Source organism: Cynocephalus volans, chromosome 5, assembly GCF_027409185.1.
Source record: "Cynocephalus volans isolate mCynVol1 chromosome 5, mCynVol1.pri, whole genome shotgun sequence".
NCBI lineage: Eukaryota > Metazoa > Chordata > Mammalia > Dermoptera > Cynocephalidae > Cynocephalus > Cynocephalus volans.
In genome coordinates this window covers 33,736,591-33,757,900 of record NC_084464.1, presented here as the reverse complement: position 1 = coordinate 33,757,900, position 21,310 = coordinate 33,736,591, and the positions used below count along the sequence as shown (strand labels likewise).

General features: G+C 45.1%; 1 protein-coding gene across 1 annotated transcript; it reads right to left on the bottom strand.

Moving 5' to 3' along the window:
• Window positions 1-11,883: 11,883 nt before the first annotated feature.
• Window positions 11,884-13,343, bottom strand: SOX4 (SRY-box transcription factor 4). The gene has a single exon (XM_063098484.1). The coding sequence runs from the start codon at window positions 13,273-13,275 to the stop codon at window positions 11,884-11,886; it is 1,392 nt and encodes a 463-aa protein (XP_062954554.1). The 5' UTR covers window positions 13,276-13,343.
• Window positions 13,344-21,310: the final 7,967 nt, after the last annotated feature.

The window sequence follows — 21,310 nt, the reverse complement described above, 5'->3', positions numbered from 1 at the left end:
TGGGACAGAGGAATGCCAACCATCTTATCCTCGCATTACAGTTCAGAGAATTTGAAGTCAAAAGCCTAATTTCATTAACTTGGACACATTCTTCTTTCCTTTGAAAATAAAAGTTAGATCGAGTTCTGTAGTTCTTAGCCAAACAGAATTTTATTCCAGTGACAGGATTAACTTGCCTAAGACATACAAGTTCATAAGAAGCTTCACTTATTCTGCCGATGCTCAATTTAAGGGACTCTCAGCAGCAATTGTGACGGCCAAATAGGCCCCTCTGTGGGGTGTCACTCTGCCTCAACACCGCTTTCCTAAAGACTCTTCTGGGTGCGTAAAAATTTAAATCCTTTATAAACATCAATGATTGGCATAATTGGCGTAATTATAGGTGTCTAAAAAGCAGAAAATGCCTATGTAACAGCTGCCAATAGTTGGTTTCAGGAAACATGCAGTCACTTGTGGAGAGCCGGGCTTGGGTTATAAATGCTTGGGTAATATTACTTCCAGATGGATCGACTTGAATCAGAGATGGCACAGAGATAGAAGGGAAAGTGCTCCCTTGCAAGGAACTGAGCCACGCGGGGGTCAAGGGGTGGGAAGTGCCGGCCTAGGAGGGTCTCCCCTGACTGCAGAGCAAGTGTGTGGGTAGACACTCACTCTGGGCTCCAGCTACTTATGTTAGGGAGGACTAGAAATGAAGAGCTTCAGTGATCTTTGGCCAGCTTTATTTTTAAATGTTCTACAGTTGTTAAGGTCTCAGTCAATGGTAGCAGAAAACAGAAAAAAATTGGCAGTCTCTATTTACATATGTCTGTCTTCTTACAAAGGGACACGAAGGAAATGGGAGTACTTTGGATTTCTCTACTCACTAAATATTTGGGGCTTATTTTTGTTCATAAAATGCATGTGGTTTATTGAGAAATTCTTAAGGCCAGTTTTGTTAGTGATTTGTATTAAATCTGCCCTCAACACCCTCCTACTCTTTTAGAGAACATGTGGGTTTGGATATAGGGAAGGGGAATTAATAGGACGAAACTGAAACAGCATAGAGGAATCAAGTCTCCAGCATATTCCCAAGGCCTCTTCCCAGTTTGCCTGCCAAAATGGTGACCATACTAGCCTACAGCTAAAGAAATCTCCTCCCACATTTCCTGAATGTTCTCACTTCACTTTGTCAAACTGCCGACCCTTCTACAAATGCACAGCTTTATTGAACTTGACTAGCATCTTCTCTTTAAAACGTAAACATATCTAGTAAAGAGACTGAAGACCATTTAATCAAAAAGTTTCAATCACATGGATATTATCACACCTACTTAACAGCAGTTCTAAAGGAAAGACAGTGGATTTTATTTTATTTTGAGGGGACAGGGATGTTAATGATGATTTTTGATAATAATAGTTCATTTTGGAGCATGGACCACTTTCCAGGGCAAAACAATCCTGAATGTTATATGAGAGTTGGGGATTGTGTAAAGTCAACCTAGGAAGATGGGTCAAATGGACTCTTGAGTTCCTTTGTAATCTAAAAAGTTTAAAATTCTGATCACTGACTTTATGAGCATATCCTAAAGCAGTGGGTGTGTGTCTTTTTTTCTTCCATTTTTAAAGCAGAATCTTTTGTGTACTATAGATGAAAGAGGAACTACTCTGGCTATGTGTTTACGTGTGGATCTTTGAGCACATCTGTCTAAAGGAGAAATGAAGGGGGTAGTGTATGTTGGGCTCTAAGATGACTATATAAGAGTGGAACCCCTTTACTACTTACAGATAAACTAGTCCTCAACCCATCCCAAAATGGATGTTTCAATAGTAGAATATGGTGTTAAGATCAGCATCATGGTACAGGAAGGAAAAAAATAAGAGTACCTGATGACATCATCATATGAGCCCCTACTTTTCTGGTCACTTTCAATTATTTAAAAAATCAATCCAGTTGTAAATTTTACCCTTAACTGTGACTTAAATCTCATCTCTTCTCCTCCTGAGCCACCTTGAGTTCCTGGGAGAGGAAAGACACTTTCTCCTCACTCCAAAGCCTAGCTCCTCCAGTGTTGGTGAAAGCAAGCAGGCAGGGCAACATTACAAGTATCCCTCTGCCTAACTGACCACTGTTACAATCCTGTGTCTGTTGCTGTGAGTTGACTCTCCAGCAAACATTTACTGGACATAGATGGCCTTCTGAAAGGTGCACATGCAAATGCTGGTTTTCCCAAAGGGCACATATGTGGGCTCTTCCGACAGGCTTGTTCTGTCTTGGAGGACTCAGCCTGAATTCCTGCTTACTACTGTAATTCCCGGTCCCCAAAATACTCCGCACAGCCTTCTTGTTTCTTGGATTCCTACTTCGGTGTACTTGACCCATGGAGACTCAAATCCTTGCTGTGTCAAATGGTAGAAGGCAGAAGGTCAATAAACCCCCTCCAGCCTGCCTCTCCACCCCATCTCACTCTGGCAGAACAACTCAGCTGCCTAAGCAAAGGACCAACCACAAATAGAATTCCAGTCTCACCTTCTTATAGACACCCTAATTGCTATGGATCTCTTGGAGAATCCATTGGAACCTTCCCATCACTTGGCTTTGGAATGGGGCAAGGATCCACCATATTGCTGTCAAGGGTGTTTCAGGACTCCTTGACTCTCTTCTTTTCCTTTTTCCAGTCTTATGCTTATTTGGACGGTGGGGGGAGGGAAGGGATATAGTTCAGAAGGAGAATATCAAATACGGTAGGGTCAATTCTGCTCAGGATGATTGGGGTAAAGGATTTGTCTGGTCCCAATCATTGAACACTCTCTTTAGAATGTGGTATATTAATTCCTGCTGTTTTTGTCTCTAGGCCTTAGTGCTAAGATTAGAGCAGGAAAAAAATGAATACATTAAATAGATAAAAGCCAAATTAGTCTGTTTGAACTAAAGATATTATGGACGGTAGAGGAAGAAGGGTGGATGCCCCATGGACCATGGGCTCACCCTTCTTTAGTGTATGGAGGCCTAAGAAAGAATGTAAGGGGAGTATGAGAGCTATCTGACCCCAGGAACAAAAGCAAAAAGGAGGGATGGGAGAGTGAAGAATACACTCAAGCAGTGGGTAGGTACTCAATGATTGGCCCGGAAGTGGGCATGTAATCCAGAAGCAGCCAGATCGTTACCTGGCAAGTGACTGATGAAATAACGGGCCATACACAGCTGTCCGAAAAGGGATAAAATACGAGGAGAAAAGAAGCAAGATTTGGTATTGGGAGAATTTCAAGACATGCAGAAAAACTAAGAGACTACCTGAGCAATATTAATTATCTGCACAGTCTTGATGCTAAATTGGCAACCACTTACTCTATTCACTAGGACTGCTGTGGATCTCGAATGCTATTTCTCCCCGAACTCACATGAAATTTCCAGTTCCTTTATAGTCATGCGTTTCTTTGCAATAAAACCCCATGATTTCAAGTTACTTGAGTGATTCTCTGTTCCTTGCAATCAGGGAGCCTAGCAAAAAGGTAAGGCCAATAACACAGAAATGGGAATCAGCTTGATGAGTTCTAATGGAAGAAAAAGACCCAAGAGAGTTGATCTCTGTTCTCGTGTTCATTTCAGTGGTGCTAAAATCCCTATACTTTGTCACCATGTCAGCGTCAAGGCTATTTCTGTAATCTTTCTATTTTTTTACACAAATATGTTATCAGAAATTTGGGATAGAAAACTCACCTCAGTGTGATTTGCAGATGTCTCTACTTACATGTTAAAATGATCTATTCACCTTCTCTGGGGGGTAAAATGATTGTTTAAAAGTTTGGTTTAATTTTTAACCTTAGATCACTTAGACATATCACTAATTTTTCTTCCCAACACCCACTTTACACCTAACCAACTCCAGGGTGAAAAAACTGTCAAAAGCCCATGTCTAGAACACAGCAATTTTCCACTTTTAGTAGCTACTCCAGAAAAACTCTCACACATTTGAAAAGACATATAAAATACACTGTTATAACAATAAAAACTGGAAATCTTTTAAACCAGTGTTTCCTTAATTTACCTGATCACCACATATTTCTTCACAGAACACCTATGACTATCTTTAAAGACACTAGTTGGGAATAGCCTTTGGGTGACGCTCTTTATGAAATGCAAAGCACTTTTCACCTTCAGCAACATCTCCATCAACATCTCCCTTTTTGTCCTCTAACTTTTCAAATTCTTTGGGGTGCTCATCCAAAAAATTAAAACTATTAGCAAATCCCTAAATGTACTTAGCACCACCGCCTTCAAAGACAGGCTTCTGTCGTGTGCCTGCGGGAGAAACAAAGTATAATGTGTTTTGAGATTACAGTCCCACAACTTCTCAGGAACTTCAAATAAATTATTCAAAGTCTAGAAGGACTGGCAAACAGGAGAGATAAAAGGCCCACATAGGGAGTGTGGGAATGGGGTGGCAGAAAGCAGGGGCAGAAACTGAAGGTCAGGAGTTCCAGAAGAAGCTGTTTTCACAAGTTTTTTTTTTTAGGTGTTGGAGCTGGATAAGTTAGGGCAGGCACTGGTTAAGAAAGTGACAATTAACCACATGTACAACAGGAGCTAATTGATTATTAAACAGGCCTGGCTGCTTAGCTCTTATAAAAGCAGTCACATGCACCACACACATTAGCCAACCATCATGCTAGCTGCTGGGCACTCACTACTCATAGAGCCTACAAAGGATCGCAGACAGCGTATTCATTTGCCTCCTGCCTTTTGACTGCATGTTGTGTCAGGAAATAGCACATTCATTATGTGTGTGAAAAGTACTCCAAAGAATTGTGTATTTGGGAAAATATCTAAAAAACCAAGGGGGCTAAGTAAATATTTCACTTGTTTCTTACGTTCTACCCGTAACAGAAACTCAAGTGGAATATCATCTGAATGTGTTATATGTGATGCAAAGTAATTTTGTGTACTGGTTTTTAAGGTTGTCCTTAAAAACCTGCAGGGTAAAGGAAGGTTCTACATGCAGCTTCTTGCCATGACTTGACTTAGGTAAGCCTGGCTTTTGTGGCGGTACTCCATAAACCAATTGCCCTGAATTGAAACTGTCAGGAGAAAATAAAATAGGCCAAATTTATTATCACCTGTATCCTAGACATAAACATATACATATAGAGGTGCATTGCTAACTAAGGCAAAAACCAAAATGCAGCAGCCCCATCAAACAGCCCCCTGGGAAATACCGTTTGGTGATGTGAGGTTTTTTTTTTCTTCTTCTTTTTAACATTGAGAAGGAAAACAACATATGCAGGAAACCATAAAACCCTTCAAGTTAACTGTTGCCAACGGTCAATCTCATTAGGATATAATGGGTAGACTGTAGCCCTCTCTATAAAGCCTGAGTAGAGTGGGCTCCTCTGAATAATTTCCGATTTTCTCACTTGCTGGAAGCTCTGTCTTTTCGACAACAAAGCACAAGTTCCACTCACTATATTTACACCATTTCTATTCTCCTCTGCCTTGGTTACTGCTCCCAAAACTCAGTCCCTGCATTCATCTTTCGGCACACATTTGTTGAACTGGAATGTTAACATATTCATCCAGCTAATTACTTGAATTTGCACTTTGAAGTACAATGGTAGGACATCCTTGGGAAAACAGGGAGTCAGAGGGCTGAAGTCCTCAGCAGAGGACCAAGGCCTGGGGAAGTGTGTTCCTCTATTACTAAAATGGAGAAGACATCTCTTTAGGGAAATCAGTTCTGGGCAGATTCCAGGGCTCAGGAGATAGGGTTCCAGTGCCCTTTCTCTCACTTCTGACCTTGTGATCTCAGACCAGTCATTGACCCACACTCAACTCCACCTAAGAAGTGGGGTGGGAAGTGATAGTCTCTTGCCTGAATATTGGGAGAATATGCTGCAATACTGTGGGGGCAGTGATTTCCAAGCTTCAGTGAGCACTAGAAATACATGGGGGGATTATCAGAGCCTGACCCCCACAGTCTGTGGCCTGGCAATCTGCATAATCATTACCCTTAACAAGAATCCCCAGGTGATTCTGAGGCTGGGGGTTCATGTGCCAGACTGGGAAACACTCACTGAGGGGATTTATTTTTATGTACTTAGGGACTCCTCTATTGCTAGGCTTCTATATGCATTCCCTTTTTAAAACCACCCATGAGATAAGGAACTAGCATTTAATGAGCCCATAAGGTAGCCCAGGCATTACAACTATATGTGCAATTTCACTCAATTCCCACAATAGCTTTATACATTAGTTAGCATTCTTTCTATTTAGCGATTCAGAACACTGAAGCTTAAAGAGGTAAGAGATCTGACCAAGGTCCTCCAGCTAGTTGGTATCAGAGCCAGCACTATAACACAGGTTTTCACTAAATCCAGGGCAGCATAAAATGCAAATACATTTTGGAAGCTCTTACAGCCCCATGGAAACAATGCAAATGTTGTCAACAAATACAAATTAAACATTTTTATGTGCAAGGAACCAGGGAAGGCAAATATGGGGATACAAGAAGTACTCAAGGCCTAGTTCCTATCCTCCAAGAATTCCAATCCAATGTGAGAAAACGATTTGGCTACACTGGAGTTTTGGAGAACTGGAAAGGTGTGCTAAAACCATTTTGTGCAGGGCTTTGAATAGCAGCATATGACATTTTGTACTTTATCCTGGGCAAAGGGGAATCGTGGTACACAAGAAACAGAGTCTGAAACACCATGCAGATGCCTAGAGATGCTTTCCCCTACCCGTCCACTTTAGCTTTCAAATGATAGCCAGAGTGAAAATCTAGAAATGTGTATGGAGATCATTTTCCAGGATGAATCAGAGGGGTAGGGGTAAGCACTATTGGGCATGGGTTAGAGAGGTATTTCAAAGGCCTCAAAGAAGGGAAAAAGGTAAAAAACAAAAACCACCAGAAAGGAAAAGAAAACATACCCACTTTCTACCCTTAGAATTCCAAATGGGTAAGATGAATTTGTATTCCTAGAATTCCTAGTTTTTTTGGACATACATATTTTCCCAAATACTTCTTTGGGATCTCCAAATTGTTTTAAATTTATGATGAAGCATTCTGACCCATAGAATTTCCCAGTCCATGTCTTCTAATTCATATGTACCCTACCAACACAGGAAATACTGGGTAAATGTTGATGTCCACTTCCCAACCCTGTGCTTTCTCCGAGAATCCCTTGTGCCTACAGAACCTCCCCCACCTCACAGAGAGTAGTTTAAGTACAAATGCAAAGGCACAAAGTCTCTTCAGGCACTCAGCCTACCCATCAGCTTACATGTTCTTTCTTTTTTCTTGGCACTTATATAGATTCAACTAGGAATTGACAAAACTTGCTTAAGCAGGTATCATTGATGAACATTTCTACTGGAGCACAAGGCTGGAAGCATGTCTTTAAAGAAAAAATTGCTTGATATTCTTAAAAGAAACTCTGAAGCTTATTCTTTCCTATTGATCCAAATTATCTTACAGAGAAAGTCATACTAAACTGTTTGGTTTCTCAAGCTCATTATGCCTTGCACCATCTAACACTTAAGTATCCCTCATGAATGAAAATTGATTCAGAGGAGAGTACAAAAATGTCTCTTATATTTACTCTACCACTTGCTAGGAAAAACACACATATTAAAGCTTTTTATTTTTAAAGTGATGCTATCAAAATCCTTGAAAATATTTAAAGCATCTACTCTTACATGGAAAGTCAAGGGAAAATAAACATAGTTCTAGCAGGAGAACACTATAAAGTATAAATATGCTTTAAAAGATATGTATCATTTTTAAATGTTTCATATATGCTTCATTTATGTCAAGGTTTTGATACTTTGCATTTGAAAAAAACTAACCAATCATATCATTACTACAATGAACAAAAATTAAATTTAAGCACCTTTCTATAGAAGAATTTTTCCTCCTTTTGAAAAGATCTTTGAAGAAACCTTAAGATGCAAGTTGATTTAAGGTCTTTTAAAAAATATTTCAATTGCAGAACATAAATACAATTAAAACTAAGTATACCAGCAGCATACATGAAAAACATTTGGAAACCAGTAGCTATCTTTAAGAGATGAATGTATTGAAACACAAGTTATTTTGGAGGGGGGCGGGAATTATTACTTTTCAGTGAACAAAAAAATTGCTGTTTCAGACTATGGTCTTCATAAATGTCTTCTTCCAGCTGCACATTCCAAGATGGTTACTCCCTTACCTATAAGCAATCCAGATGATTTCAGGGATTATTTCCAAACACTTCTGTTTATTAATCCCTCCTCTCCAGTGCTGAAAAACTAGAAGACATGTATACACATTTTTAATTAACAGGCATTTGGAAGTGAAGATGGCTTTTGTTGGTTAATGGCAATTGTTAACCCTCAAAATAAACAGGAAATAGTGCTACTTAGCAAGCTGTATGTTACAAACCGAACAGTAACGGGCCTTAGGAAATCCAAGCTACTCTTCCTGCTTACATACAGGTCTCAACACTACTGCCCCGCCTGATGCTTGCGGTAAATCTCCACTAGCTGAAGTGCTACTCAGATTGAGATAGGGAGAGCTTTCCTCTCAGCCCTCTTACAACCAACTCCTCCAGGTCATTCCTATTGCTGCATTTCTCTTACACTAATACGGCACAAAATGGAGGTTTTTTAGCACCATGCTAAACCTTAATGAGTTGGGGAAAAATTCTATATACCTTTTGTATTTCTCCTCTAAGATCTACTGATAATTTAACAGGCTTATTTGTTCTTGACCTGTGGAAAACAATTCTCGCCACTGCTAGATGGTAAGCAGGGGTAAGTCAAGGAGAAAGCAGCTTTAGGAGCATAAAGTTAAAAAAAAAAAAAAAAGATCAGCCAGCCAGTTCTGTCTGTGAAGAATTCTGTCAATGTTGCCCCTCCCCCTCTTTTTAAAATTTCAAGACAAAGGGTGTTTATTTAAACGTGGTAAACTCTGATAATTCCTAGAAAGCGTGTGTAGAGTTGATACATATTCAGCTGACGCCATCATTTCAGGGTCAGGCCCTGCCAAATCTGGCCAAGAGGAACTTAGTATTCCTCAGAAAGATGGCATTTAAAAGGCTCCTCTCTGAGAACTTACTTGTTTCAAAGCTAAGGCAGATGGTGTGGACCTTAAGTACCGTAAGGCTCTTCCAAACTTACGCAGTGGAATAATAATGACAAAAGTCAAGATTTAGGGTTCAGTTCCAGCTGATTTTATTTCCTTCTCAAAAAAAGTTATTTACAGAAGGTATATATCAACAATCTGACAGGCAGTGAGCTTGACATGATTAGCTGGCATGATTTTTTTTCTTTTTTCTCCCCCAAACATTGTTTTTGTGGCTTCGAATTTTAAGACAAATATTCTACACGGCATATTGCACAGGATGGATGGCAAAAAAAACTTTAAAAACAAAAACCCTTAACGGAACTGCCTTAGAAGGGCAGACGTCCTAGTGCCTGTCATGTTATATTAAACATACATACACACAATCTTTTTGCTTATTATAATACAGACTTAAATGTACAAAGATGTTTTCCACTTTTTTCAATCTTTAAACACAACAGCTATAAACCTGAACACATATGCTATCATCATGCCATAAGACTAAAACAATTATATTTAGCGACAAGTAGAAAGGATTAAATAGTCAAATACAAGAATGAAAAACGCAGTACATAGTGTCGCGAACTCAAATCGGCATTTAGATAGATCCAGTGGTTTAAACGGCACGTTTTTGCTTATAAAAAAAGTGCAAAAAAGATGTGGTTTACAAGTTAAAGCTACAGGATCCCTTTTTGCTGTAAATGCACCAGTTTTAAAGCCTCTGGACAGAACAGTATTTCGATGAAAAATTTGTTTCTCTTAAAAGCATACAGTGTTTGGCGAATTCTCCTCCCCTTTTTACAAGACTGGGGTCGAAGGGTGGACACTGGTGGCAGGTTAAGGGATACTGTCACTTTAAAAAGCCTGCAGATTGAAGTGTAAACATGGAGAAATTAGGGGCTGATTTTTTAAACTGTGTGAGATATTAACCAGCCGCCCTATTATAAAATCAGGAAATCCAAACAGCGATTTACACCGATTAACACCCCCTTTATATATTTTTTACAAAAATACACTGAGAAAATAATCAAACGTTTTCATCTCTCTTGTCTTTTTTTGTTTTTTAAAAGTGTCAAAAGTCTACATTTAAATATAAAAAATTAAAAGTTAAAACTCTAGCCCTTCAGTGAAGGAGACATAAAATGGCGTGGGTAACAACAACTACCAAAAAAAAAAAAGAAAAGAAAAAAAAATAAAAGGAAAAAGAAAAGAAAAGAAAAGAAGGAAGAAGTAAGAAATAAAGTAAGCAAAAAGAAAAGGAAGCAAAAAAATAAAAAAGAAAAGAAAAAAGGGAAAAATAAGAAAAAAAAAATGTTTGGCCAGTATAAATACGTCCACATATAAAATGGCATCTGATTACATTTACAAGGAAAAAATACGAGGATGGAGCATCGGTGAGGAAAAAAACATGTCTTCTCATTTACACCTATAAGGAATAAACACATACACACTGAGAAAAAATTTGGTCCTGAATTGTTTCTTTAAAGTCCAGCACAGATTTGAGTTGCGTTTGAATCCTTTAAAGAGTTAAGAATGAAAAAAAGCTGGTGATAATTTTGTTGGAGGAATCAAACATAGCGCCATCTATCTGCTTTTTATATTATCCTACACTATTTTAAAAACTGCTCAACAGTCTTATACAGAAATCTTTAAAGATAGACAGGATAACATGCTATATTAACCCCACCAGTGAAATAATCCAACACCATCACGATTCCGATTAAGAGAAGAAAAAAACCTTTTTTTTCCCCCAGACACCACTCGCCCTCCACTGCCCCGGTACCACATCAAACAGTCTCCTCTCCTGCACGCCTCCCGCTCTGCGAAGTCTCAGCTCACTGATTTCAGGCGACAGAAGGCGGAGGCCCAGAGGACGCGCCACCTTCTCCCCAGCGTGCAGATCCATTTCAGTTTGCTCCCGCGCCCCCTTCCAGTTCGTGTCCTTCCTGGCCCCCGCCCTCGCCCCGGCCGGGGTGGCTTCCAACTAGGCTCCAGGTCATTTCCAAGGGCCGGTCACTCTGGCTGGCCTCCTCCCCTCCACGTCTCCTCCTCCGGCTGCTGGGACAAGGGGGGGGGAAAAAAAAGAAAGAAAGAAAGAAAGAAAAAGAGAAGGAGGGGGGGGACACCCCAAACGGGAATTCGCCAGCGTGGAGTTCTCAGTCCCGGCGCTCCCACGAGCCATCTGCCATCGGCCAAACTCGTCGCCCCAGAGCCTTGTCTTCATCCGGCATTAAAACAAAACAAGAAAAAAAAAAAAAAGAGGGGGGAGGGGGCGCGCTGGAGTTCCCCCCCCCCATCTCTCTTAAGCAAACAACAAAATAAAACAAAAAACCAAAAACACCAAGGTGGCGATGCGAAAGGGGTGAGATTCCTCCAGTCTCTAGAAAAACTCAGTCGGCCTCTTGCTGGGGGCGCAGACAAGTCCGGAAGCTCGGTGCCAGGGGAGGGGGCCTCTTCACGCAGGGGAGGAAACTCGGAGTGGCTTTTCTGCCATCAAAAACGACATCAACAACAACACTAAAAGGTCGCCCCCGTCTACCCTCCTCCGCGTCCCTCCAGCTAGGCCGGGTCGGTCGTCCCCGGCCCGGGAAGGTGGGGGATGGGAGCGCGGGTCCAGCGCGCCACCGCGCTCCTCTCCGACGACGGGGACGCGGCCGCAGCCTGTCCTCCTGCTCACTTTTTTTTTTTCCCTTTTTTTCCCCCCTTTTCTCTTTCCACTCTTCATCTGTTCTTTTCCTTTTTTTCTTTTTTTTTTCTTTTTCTCCTCTCTCGCCCCCGGCCCTCGTCCTCCCTGCCCGCGCGCCCTTCAGTAGGTGAAGACCAGGTTGGAGATACTGGACTCGAGCCAGTCTCCCGAGATCATCTCGCTCACCTCGGGCGTGCAGTAGTCCGGGAACTCGAAGTGCGAGCCGGAGCCGGGCTCGAAGTTAAAATCCAGGTCCCGGTCCAGCGCCGACGACGAGCTGAAACTGCCCAGGGACATGCTCTCAAAGTTTGAGCTGGGGTTCAGGTCGAGCAGGTCGTCTTCGAACTCGTCGTCGGAGGACGAGGAGCCCGAGGACGAGGACGAGGAGGAGTGAGACGAGGCCGAGGAGGACGCGTGCGAGGGCGCGCTGGACGGGGCGGGCGAGGCGGCGCGCAGGCTGGCGTAGCCGCGGTGGTCGGCGGGCGAGCGGCCGGCGGCTGGCGAGGAGGCGGCGCTGCTGCGGCCGCTCAGGCTCGGCCCGTCCGCGCCCCCCTCCTCGTACAGGCCCAGGGGGTCGCTGGGGTCGGCGCCCGCGCCCACACCGCCGACGGGCGACGAGGACGCGCCCAGGCTGCCGAACAGGTAGACGCGCTTCACCTTCTTCTCGGCCGGGTGCTTGCCCGGGCCGGCGAGGGAACCGGAGGCCGAGGTCGCCGCGGAGGCCGAGGCGCTAGGAGTCCGCGCCTTGTACAGCGAGTGGTGGTCGGCGGCGGCGGCGCCCAGGGGCAGCAGGGCGGCGGCCCCCGTCTGCTCGGCCGCGAAGGAGGCGGCGGCGGCCGCTGCTTTCCCGCCGCCGCCGCCTCCCAGGATGAGCTTGGCGTGCGGTTTGCTGACCCCGCCGCCCGCGCCGCCCGCCACTTTGGAGCCGCAGCTCTTTTTCTGCGCCGGTTTGGAGTTGGCGCCGCCGCCGCCTCCTGCCCCCGCGTTACTGCTCCCGCCGCCGCCGCCGCCCCCGTGGCCGGCCCCGCCGCTGCCACCGACCTTGTCTCCCTTCTCCCCCGGCTTGGAGGAAGCGGCGGCCGAGGAGCTGGAGTTGGCGTTGCCGGACTTCACCTTCTTCCTGGGCCGGTACTTGTAGTCGGGGTAGTCAGCCATGTGCTTGAGGCGCAGCCGCTCCGCCTCCCGAATGAAAGGGATCTTGTCGCTGTCTTTGAGCAGCTTCCAGCGTTTGCCCAGCCGCTTGGAGATCTCGGCGTTGTGCATGTCGGGCGACTGCTCCATGATCTTGCGCCGCTCGATCTGCGACCACACCATAAAGGCGTTCATGGGCCGCTTGATGTGCCCGCTGGGCGTCTTGCACCAGCTCGGGTCGTCGGCCTTGCCGCCCGTGGAGGCGGTGGAGCCGGGCGTGGGGGAGGAGGCGATGCCCAGCTCGAGGCCGGCGCCCGAGTCCGAGCTCTCGCCGGCCAGCAGCGCTTCCGTGTTCTCGGCGTTGTTGGTTTGCTGCACCATGGCCCCGGCTCGGCGGGCGCCCACGCGCGCTCACACCCTCGCGGCGGCCGCGGCGAGATCGCCGGGCCCTCCCGGCTCCCCCGGCCAAGCACACGCCGAGCGGGAAGACGCGCGCGGCGGCCGAGCGGGCCCCTCAACTCCTCCTGGCCGGGGCGGAGGTGGGCGAACAGAGAAAAGTCGCCAGAAGCTGCAGGGAAGGAGTACTCCGCCTTTCGCAGAGGAGCTATAGTTCCCAGGCTGGAGAGTCTCTCTCCCTCTCGCGCTCTCTCACCGCGCTGCAGTTTGCTCTGTCTCTCGGCTCTGAGTCTGGAGACCGTGCTAAAGTGGAGAGGAGTTTCTTGAATGCTGGTTGCTGAAGCTTCCAATGCAAGTATCTCGCCGCCTCCCAGGAAAGTCTTTTTTTTTTTTTTCTTTTCCTCCCCCCCTTTTTTTTGGCCCCTGAAGCAGTTGATTCCAGTTCACGAGCGCTCTCCGTGGCTCAGGAAAGCGACATAGTTTCTATCACTTAGTCCCTTTCCTACAATGCAAAGCACAGAAGACTCTGGCTCCAGGACTCTCTGTGGGCGGAATCGGCACTAAGGAGTTCGTGCAATTATTTTGTTGCAAGGTAGGAAGCCAAAAAACCTGCATGCAACAGACCGGCATGAATAAATGTATGTTTTCCCCTCCCTTCTGCAAGAAGGGAGCTGGTAATGGCAGAGTTCCTCCAATGCAGACTCTTAAAGAGCGTGCAAGAACTAGAGACCCGTGAGCGAAACTGGCCTCTTCCCCTCACACACTGTTTCTCTTGCTGCAGCTTAGAGCAGACCCCAATTCCGCCTCGCGCCTCTTTATCCTTTCACAGTGCTGGCCGCAGCCAATCAGCCGCTGTAACCAACGCTTCCTCGTGCCAAGCCCCTCCCCCGGGCTTCCCATTGGCTTGGAACCCGATGCAATAATAATCTCCGCGTGCAATGAGAAGCTCCAAATCTGACCTCATTCCAATTTACAGAGCAAACTTTTTAAAAGGGCTAGAAGTACAGCTGAGATTTCTGCTGCCTCTTTTTTCCTTTTGCTCTGTGTGTGTGTGCGTGCGCGCGCGCGCTCTCCCGCGCGTGGTGTGTGTGAAGAGGATGTTAATGCATGAAATTATTAAGGGGAGAGACGGAAATGTATTCTAGCCATTATGTTAGATAACAAGGGGCTTGGAAGGGGGGTAAGAGTGAAATACTGTAAATGGAGGCTTTCTGCTTAAAAGCCAAGTGATTATTTTTATTAGTTCTTTTCAGCATTGGAATAAAGAATCAGCCTCTAGTGCAAAATCTGTTCCTCGGCTCCTTAAAGCCAAAGATATAAAGGGGAAGAGAAAGCCACAACAATAAATAAATGGATATTGAAAAACATTAAGAAAGTGGTACCTAGACACCTGTCATCACAATTATTTTAACAACTCTAGGTACAGCACAGATGTTGATGTGTTGTGTAAATCCCTCCAAAACAGATTCTGTGTTTGTGGAAAGCAGAGGAGAGGATTGCTTACTCTCAAGGGTTAACTATGGTTATTTAATGATTTACACTCCCCTATAAATCCTGGATAGCCCAAACAGAAGAGTTTTCCCTTGAAACGCATTAGGCAATGCTCCATAATTACTTCAATGGGCAAATTTCCACAGAGTTTTGTTTAGGATGATAATGTCGAGTAAAGGATGGAAATCGGTTTTGCTTTCTAAATATTTGTTTTCTACATTTTCAGAATTAAACATTGCTTCTCTCTCTATCCCTTTCCTCCTCCCAAAGTCCTCCTCCTCCTTTCCTTCTTATATATTCTGTCCTATTTATTTCTTACTTGAATCAAATAGAACTAAAAGATCAAGGCAGAGAGAAACTGGAAAGAGGTGATAACTGATAGCAGAAGAGAATGGAGCCTCTGGATTCATATTACCTGGCTGTTAATCCTTCTTACTGGCTTTGCCACCGTGGGGTTGTGACCAACTCTCAGTTTTCCTCATCTGCAATATGGGAACACTAGGAATTACTTTATAGAGGATTGTTGTAAGGGTTCAATGAGTTTGTGACCATAAAGCACCTGATGTATGGTAAGCCCTTAATGAATGCTCACATCCTTCCCTTGGTAATGCAAATGCCAGAGACACTTCTAGTAAAAGCAGCATGTTGTTCAAAGACTAAAACTGAGGATGGCCACTGATGTGAAGAAGTAATCACAGATCATAGATGTGAACCATTCAAGGACAAGAGTGGCAACCCTGTCATCCCGATGATTTTAAAAGAAAGGAATTTCATGAAGAATACTATGGAGAATGTGACAAAGAAAGTATTCAGGATACAAGTTAATTTGGCCACACAAATTACCTCTTTCCCAAGGTCTGAAAATTAGAATTTAGTAGAAATTGGCTTTTTTAACACTTATAGTAGTAAACTGATTTTATTCATGTCATCCATAGGTAGGTAGGTAGGGCCAACCCAACATAATTAAATTAGCTTTCAATTCAGATCAAATTACTGCTAAATAGTAGATTTCTATTTATCTTGTCCAACTTTTAAAATATGTAAGCTGGCAAGAGGCCCAGGTTGTCAGATTTAGAATTTTACCTGAAAGAACACCCTATGGAGACATCTGACTGGATCACTAAGGACCAACCACAAGCAAAAATGTTTTTAGGGCCTGGCCAGTCAGCTCACTTGGTAGAGGGTGAGGGTTCGGATCCTCCTACCGGCCCGGCCAGCTGCACCTCCCCCTCAAAAAAGATTTTGTGCTGTAATAACAAATAAATTTTGACCATTAGCTACCCAAGCTATATACTTTTTTTTTTTTTTTTTTAGAAAGGGAAGCAAATCCTAAAAACAACAACACAAGGCACCTTTTTTGCATAACAAATTTGGTATGTTATCATACATTTAATTTTCCCTGGTATGCACAAACACACTCCTAAATGTTATCAATCTGACATAATAATTATTCTAAGAGGTCTATTATCTATAAAATCAATGTTTTCCCTAGGATAAAAAAGAATAAATATTATATTTATCTTGGAGTTTGTACCAACTAATGATTTTGAGGGTGTAGCTAGTTTGATAATTCAGTCAAGATGCATATCAATATAATTAATTATATTTTTTAAGTCATTTATGCTTCCACTGTCGAATAGATGAGGAAAAGTGAAAGTTAATCAAGCAGTCATAGTAATTCTGTTTATGCTTAAAGCCCACATATTTTTTTAAAGGATGTACTAAAAAATAGCCACTGGCCTAACTCTTTGGTTAGATGTATATTGTATATTTCAACAAAGCCAACAGATTTTAAGACACGCCATTATGTCACATGCCATCAAGGAAGAAAAACTGCCAATGAAACTGTGACATCCCTCTAGTTATAAGATACCTCCCAATTTTAGAGGTATTAAGATGAAAAGTTCCTCTTAGAATTGATAAAATATATTATTAGTAACTTCCACTGACTTTATAAGATGATTATATATATTTGAGTGCTTAGACTTCTGAATAGGTCTGTTCTTAAGTGTCAGTAGTTCTCTTCCTAGAATGTAAGAAAACATATGACAAATGGCCATTTATTAAAGTCATCTTTCTCACCAACTGAGTAAGTATGTGCATGCTGGAACGTATTGGGCCTCTAAATACCAAATAATGAGAAAAGATTTTTGTGTTCTCATTACCTAACTTCATATGTTTTATAACCAGTTCTCCATTACTGACATTTTTTTCCCAAATACCAGATATTTGGTGGCCCCTACTAAATCAGTACTCAGTGTTCCCTCTGCTGGCTTTGCAGTACATGAAGTAATTCTTAATGCTACTCTTTTAGCTGTATTAACAGAAAGCCAAGATAATTTTGCAAAAAAAAAAAAAAAAAAAAAACCCCAAACAACAAAAAAATTCTGTTTTAGAATAATAAACTAATTGTCTTTATTAGCAATGATGTTAGACATTTCAAATTTTGAATTAAGGTAAATATTTTTATCTTATTTTATTCATTTTATTCCACTAAATAATGGAATGCCATTTGACTTGTAAGTGTAATATCTGTTAATGTGTTTCTTTTCTCCTGCTTTCACACACCTGCACAACATAAAATCCCACATCCATAAAATGGTATAGGGTATAGATGGAAAAAAGATTCTATCCCACTGCTTAATATATTGCTATAGCTTAGAGGGGGGAAAACCCTGAATGGAAATTAGGTAAACAAATCTCCTGGATTTGCACTGATTTGCAAGATTTTTGCCTTGGTTATAGAAATATGATTGCAGGAGCTAGTCTGGCCTGAAAAGTACTCAGTTTAAATAAAGAGAGGGACAAATCCCTATCGCTGATACTTTAGTCAACAGGGAAGAAACCCTGGAAAATTTGGTGTCATTGGTCCTTGTCAACTAAAAGGCCCCAGGCTTTTTGGTTCCACACTTCATGGAAAAGAGCCCTCCATCTGAGGCTGATTTACTTCTCAATCAAGTAGACAAGCATAACTTGCACCTCATTCTTTTGGGTTGATGAAGTTGTACAGGAACTGGACTTGGGGGGGGGGGTATTGATAAATAATATATGGAAGTAATTCTTATTAGTAAGATATAAGAACAGGATTCTGGGGTAAATGAAATCTATGATTTACTTATACTCAGGATAAGCTAACAGATAAGAAACCCGCGTTTCTAATAATTTTTACCACTTTCCTCTCATAACCAGCGGCTGATACATCGTAGGCCCAAGTAAGCTCTTCCTACCAGTGCCAAATCGTTATTGCTTTCCTCTCGATGTTCTCATAAGAACAAGCAGAAAACGAGTGTTTGCATGGGCCACGTGGATTTGAAGCGTGAACACGGGCTTCTCATTTCTCGAGGCAGAAGCGTGGCACACCCACGGAAAGCCTGAGTGTGCTCTGCAGCCAGCCGGCTCCCAGCCTGGGGAGAAGCGACCGCCAGGTGGCAGCGCTGAGCCTCCCTGCGCCTGGGAGGAGACGTGGGAAAACGTGGGCATGGTCAGACTTCTTTCTTCGCCCCCTTCCTCCTCTCCCGAACCCCATCACCCCTACCGCTTTACCTTCTCTAGGTGGTAGTTTAAACGATCAGCGGGTAATAGTGTATGTCGGTGAGTTCAGATCATTTTTTTCATAAATCAGAGTTTAGGGCAACCAACCGCTTCCCCCCCTGTTCTCTTGTCAGAAGCTCCCAGTGACTGGGGAAGCCAAGACTAGCCTCCGGTTTGGATCTAGTAACCCAACTCGGCAGATTATCAATTCCCGTGCCCGTATCATCTTGCTGAAGCGGGGACGAGTTAAAAGGCAGTTTCTCCGCCATCTGCTCTCGGAGAGCGGCTGCAGACAGAAACGGCGCGCGTTACTTAGGGACCAGCAAAGGCCACCCCTCCTCCTAAAAAAAAAAAAAAAAAAAAAAAAGGTTTTCCCGGGCCAGAGCGCGTCGCCGAGCGCAGCCACTCGGTCGCGCAGGCAGGGCGCTCTTCCTGCTCTAAGCTCGCCGAGGATTAGTGGTGCTCAGCCTGGTTCCGCAGCCGCGGCTGAGCCTCGCCTTTCGATTACAGTTACGGGCAGGAAATAAATTGGAATCGACTCAGGCTGTGCTTTTCGGAGGAAAGTCTTTCCTACTGTAAACATGTTTCAGGCGATCCTGTCAGCAGCATTTTAACACCCGTCTTCCGTTTAGGTTTTAGGACCGGGGTTGGGAGCTGAAGACACACACACGCGCACACGCACACGCGCGCAGCCCAAGTGAAGACGCCCCCGCGCCCTGCCAGCCCTCCTTTGAAGTCGCAACCGACCGCAACTAACCAGGGGGTCGTTTCCCGGGCGCTCGGCTCTTCTAACCCTCCACCCCCACTTGGCCCTTGGCGACGGTGTCCAGTTTCGTCACTGACCGGAACTGGCAGGCTCTTGGCCTTAGATGCCCCAGCACCCTTCGCTCTGGACGCCTAAATGCTCTCTGTGAGCCTCGCTGCGACAGCACGGTGCGCGCTGTGCGTCTGGGAGCCACGCTTCGGCTAGCCCACCACCTCGGAACACGGGGCGGGGACGCCCTCCCGGATCCCAGCAGGCTGAGGCCCCGTGGAGCGCGCAGCTGCCTGGTCTCTCAGCGAGGCACGGCAGCGGGTGTGCGCGCGGCGCGCCGGGGGAGGAAAAAGGCAGAGAGCGAAGGGAGGTTGACAATTGCTTGCACCAGAATCCTCAAGCGTCTCTTCCCCGGGGACCTCGGAGGGGCAAGCCTGTCTCGGCGCGCTCCCGCGCCCCTGTGGGGGAGGGGGGGTGTAGAGGGGGGTCGCTGAGTCCACGAGGGCCGCGGAGGCGCCCCAGGGTACCAGGGGCCTTTGCCAAGGGGTGCGCCCGACTCTCCCGGTGATTCGGGCCCCAGCACCAGCAGGAGGCGGTTTCGGGTCTGCAAGAAGGGAGCATATGGCAGGTAGATGACGGGGAGAGGCTGCGCCCCGGGCGCAGTTATTTGGAAGCCAAGCTCAGAGGAAGGGCTCGGCTCACTTTGTCTCCCTAGGATTCGCCGGTCTCTCTGCCTTTCCGTAGGCAACCCCGACAGTCCACGACGCAGGCGTCCTGGTTTGGCCGCCTAATAGACCCGGGGCGTCCCGAAACCACCCCAGCGGCCGCAGCACGCGGTGTAGTTGAGGGCACGCCCCACAGATTCCCCACCCCCATCCCAACAACCAAGTAGAAGCAATTACAGTTGGAGCCCGGTGGGGAAAGCGGCTGATTTCACTTATGGAAAAACACTTAAACACGAGCCACCCTAAGCCAACGTTAGCAAACCAGTTGACCTGCAATTGAAGGTTGTGCGAGGGCGGGGGGGACGCGCGCGCCTGGTAGGGAGGGAAACCCGCTGGGGAGTGGGCAGAGGGAAGCGAAGCAAAATGTCAGATAAGAGAAAGAGAGGAGGAGGGGTGGGGGAGCAAGAAAGGCGCCTGATTGCAAAGAGGGGAGGTGGGAAGGCCCGGAGGCCGCCAAGTGACGCGGGTCAGAGCAAGAGAGGCGGGCGCGCGGTTGGCAGAGGCTGCGGGGCGCGCAGCCCCCGCCAGGCACCCGATCTCCTTTCTCCTAGCCCTTCCCTTCCTCTGCCCTGCTGCAGCGCCACAGCACAAGCGGCGCGCACTGTGCTGGGGGAGCTCGTAGGGATGGGAGGGGAAGGGTGGGGCCGGGACTGAAGAATTCAGTGCCCCAGACAGCGCCGGGCGTGCTGCACACCTGGCACCCGGGACTCGCCATCTGCTCCGAGCCACCGCCTCTCGGTCCAGGGGTGTGCGCGTGGAGAAAGATAAGAGTGCGGCGTGGGAGTGGATGGCTTCGCGTCAACCGCCGCTATGAACTCAGTCAATCAGCGTTTATGGTGCTCCTACTGTGTGCACAGCGCAGCGTCGGTCCCCTCCAGCTGCTGCGCTCAGGAACTGCACCATCTGTTCTGCTATCCCGCAAGCCAGAAGAGAATCGTGTATATACTGTCGTAAATTAAGTTCAAAACTCGAACAATAAATAAGCAAATTCGCCAAGCCAAGGAGTGTGATTGAGACAGTTTGGGGGTCTGAGGAAATGTTGGGTCTGGCAGAGTAACGTGTGGAGGTTTTATGATTTTTCATTGCTTCCTGAAGCAAGAAATTCCCCATGCTTCCTGCCCCACACTCACAGCACACAGATGGAAACTGAAAATATCAAGTTAGTAAAAAATTAATGACACTTTATCTGGCTATCAGCGTTCACAAATAACTGAAGGCTAGTCCTTAAAACATTAATTTCACAAATATCAGACCTAAAACACTGCCTTGTTGTGACAAATAGTTTGGAATATAACTTTATCCTGAAATAAATTCATGGATTATATAAACAACTACGCATATAATTTTTTTTAAAAAGTCAACATAAAAAAAAAAAGTCAACATAATGCTCAAACTACAACACGAAGGAGAAATACAAGGTACACAACTTATAATAAAACAATATACATTTCAAATGTATACAGTAGGGCTGTATTCTCTACAACACCCAAAATGTCCCCAAATTCTACCAGGGAGTGCT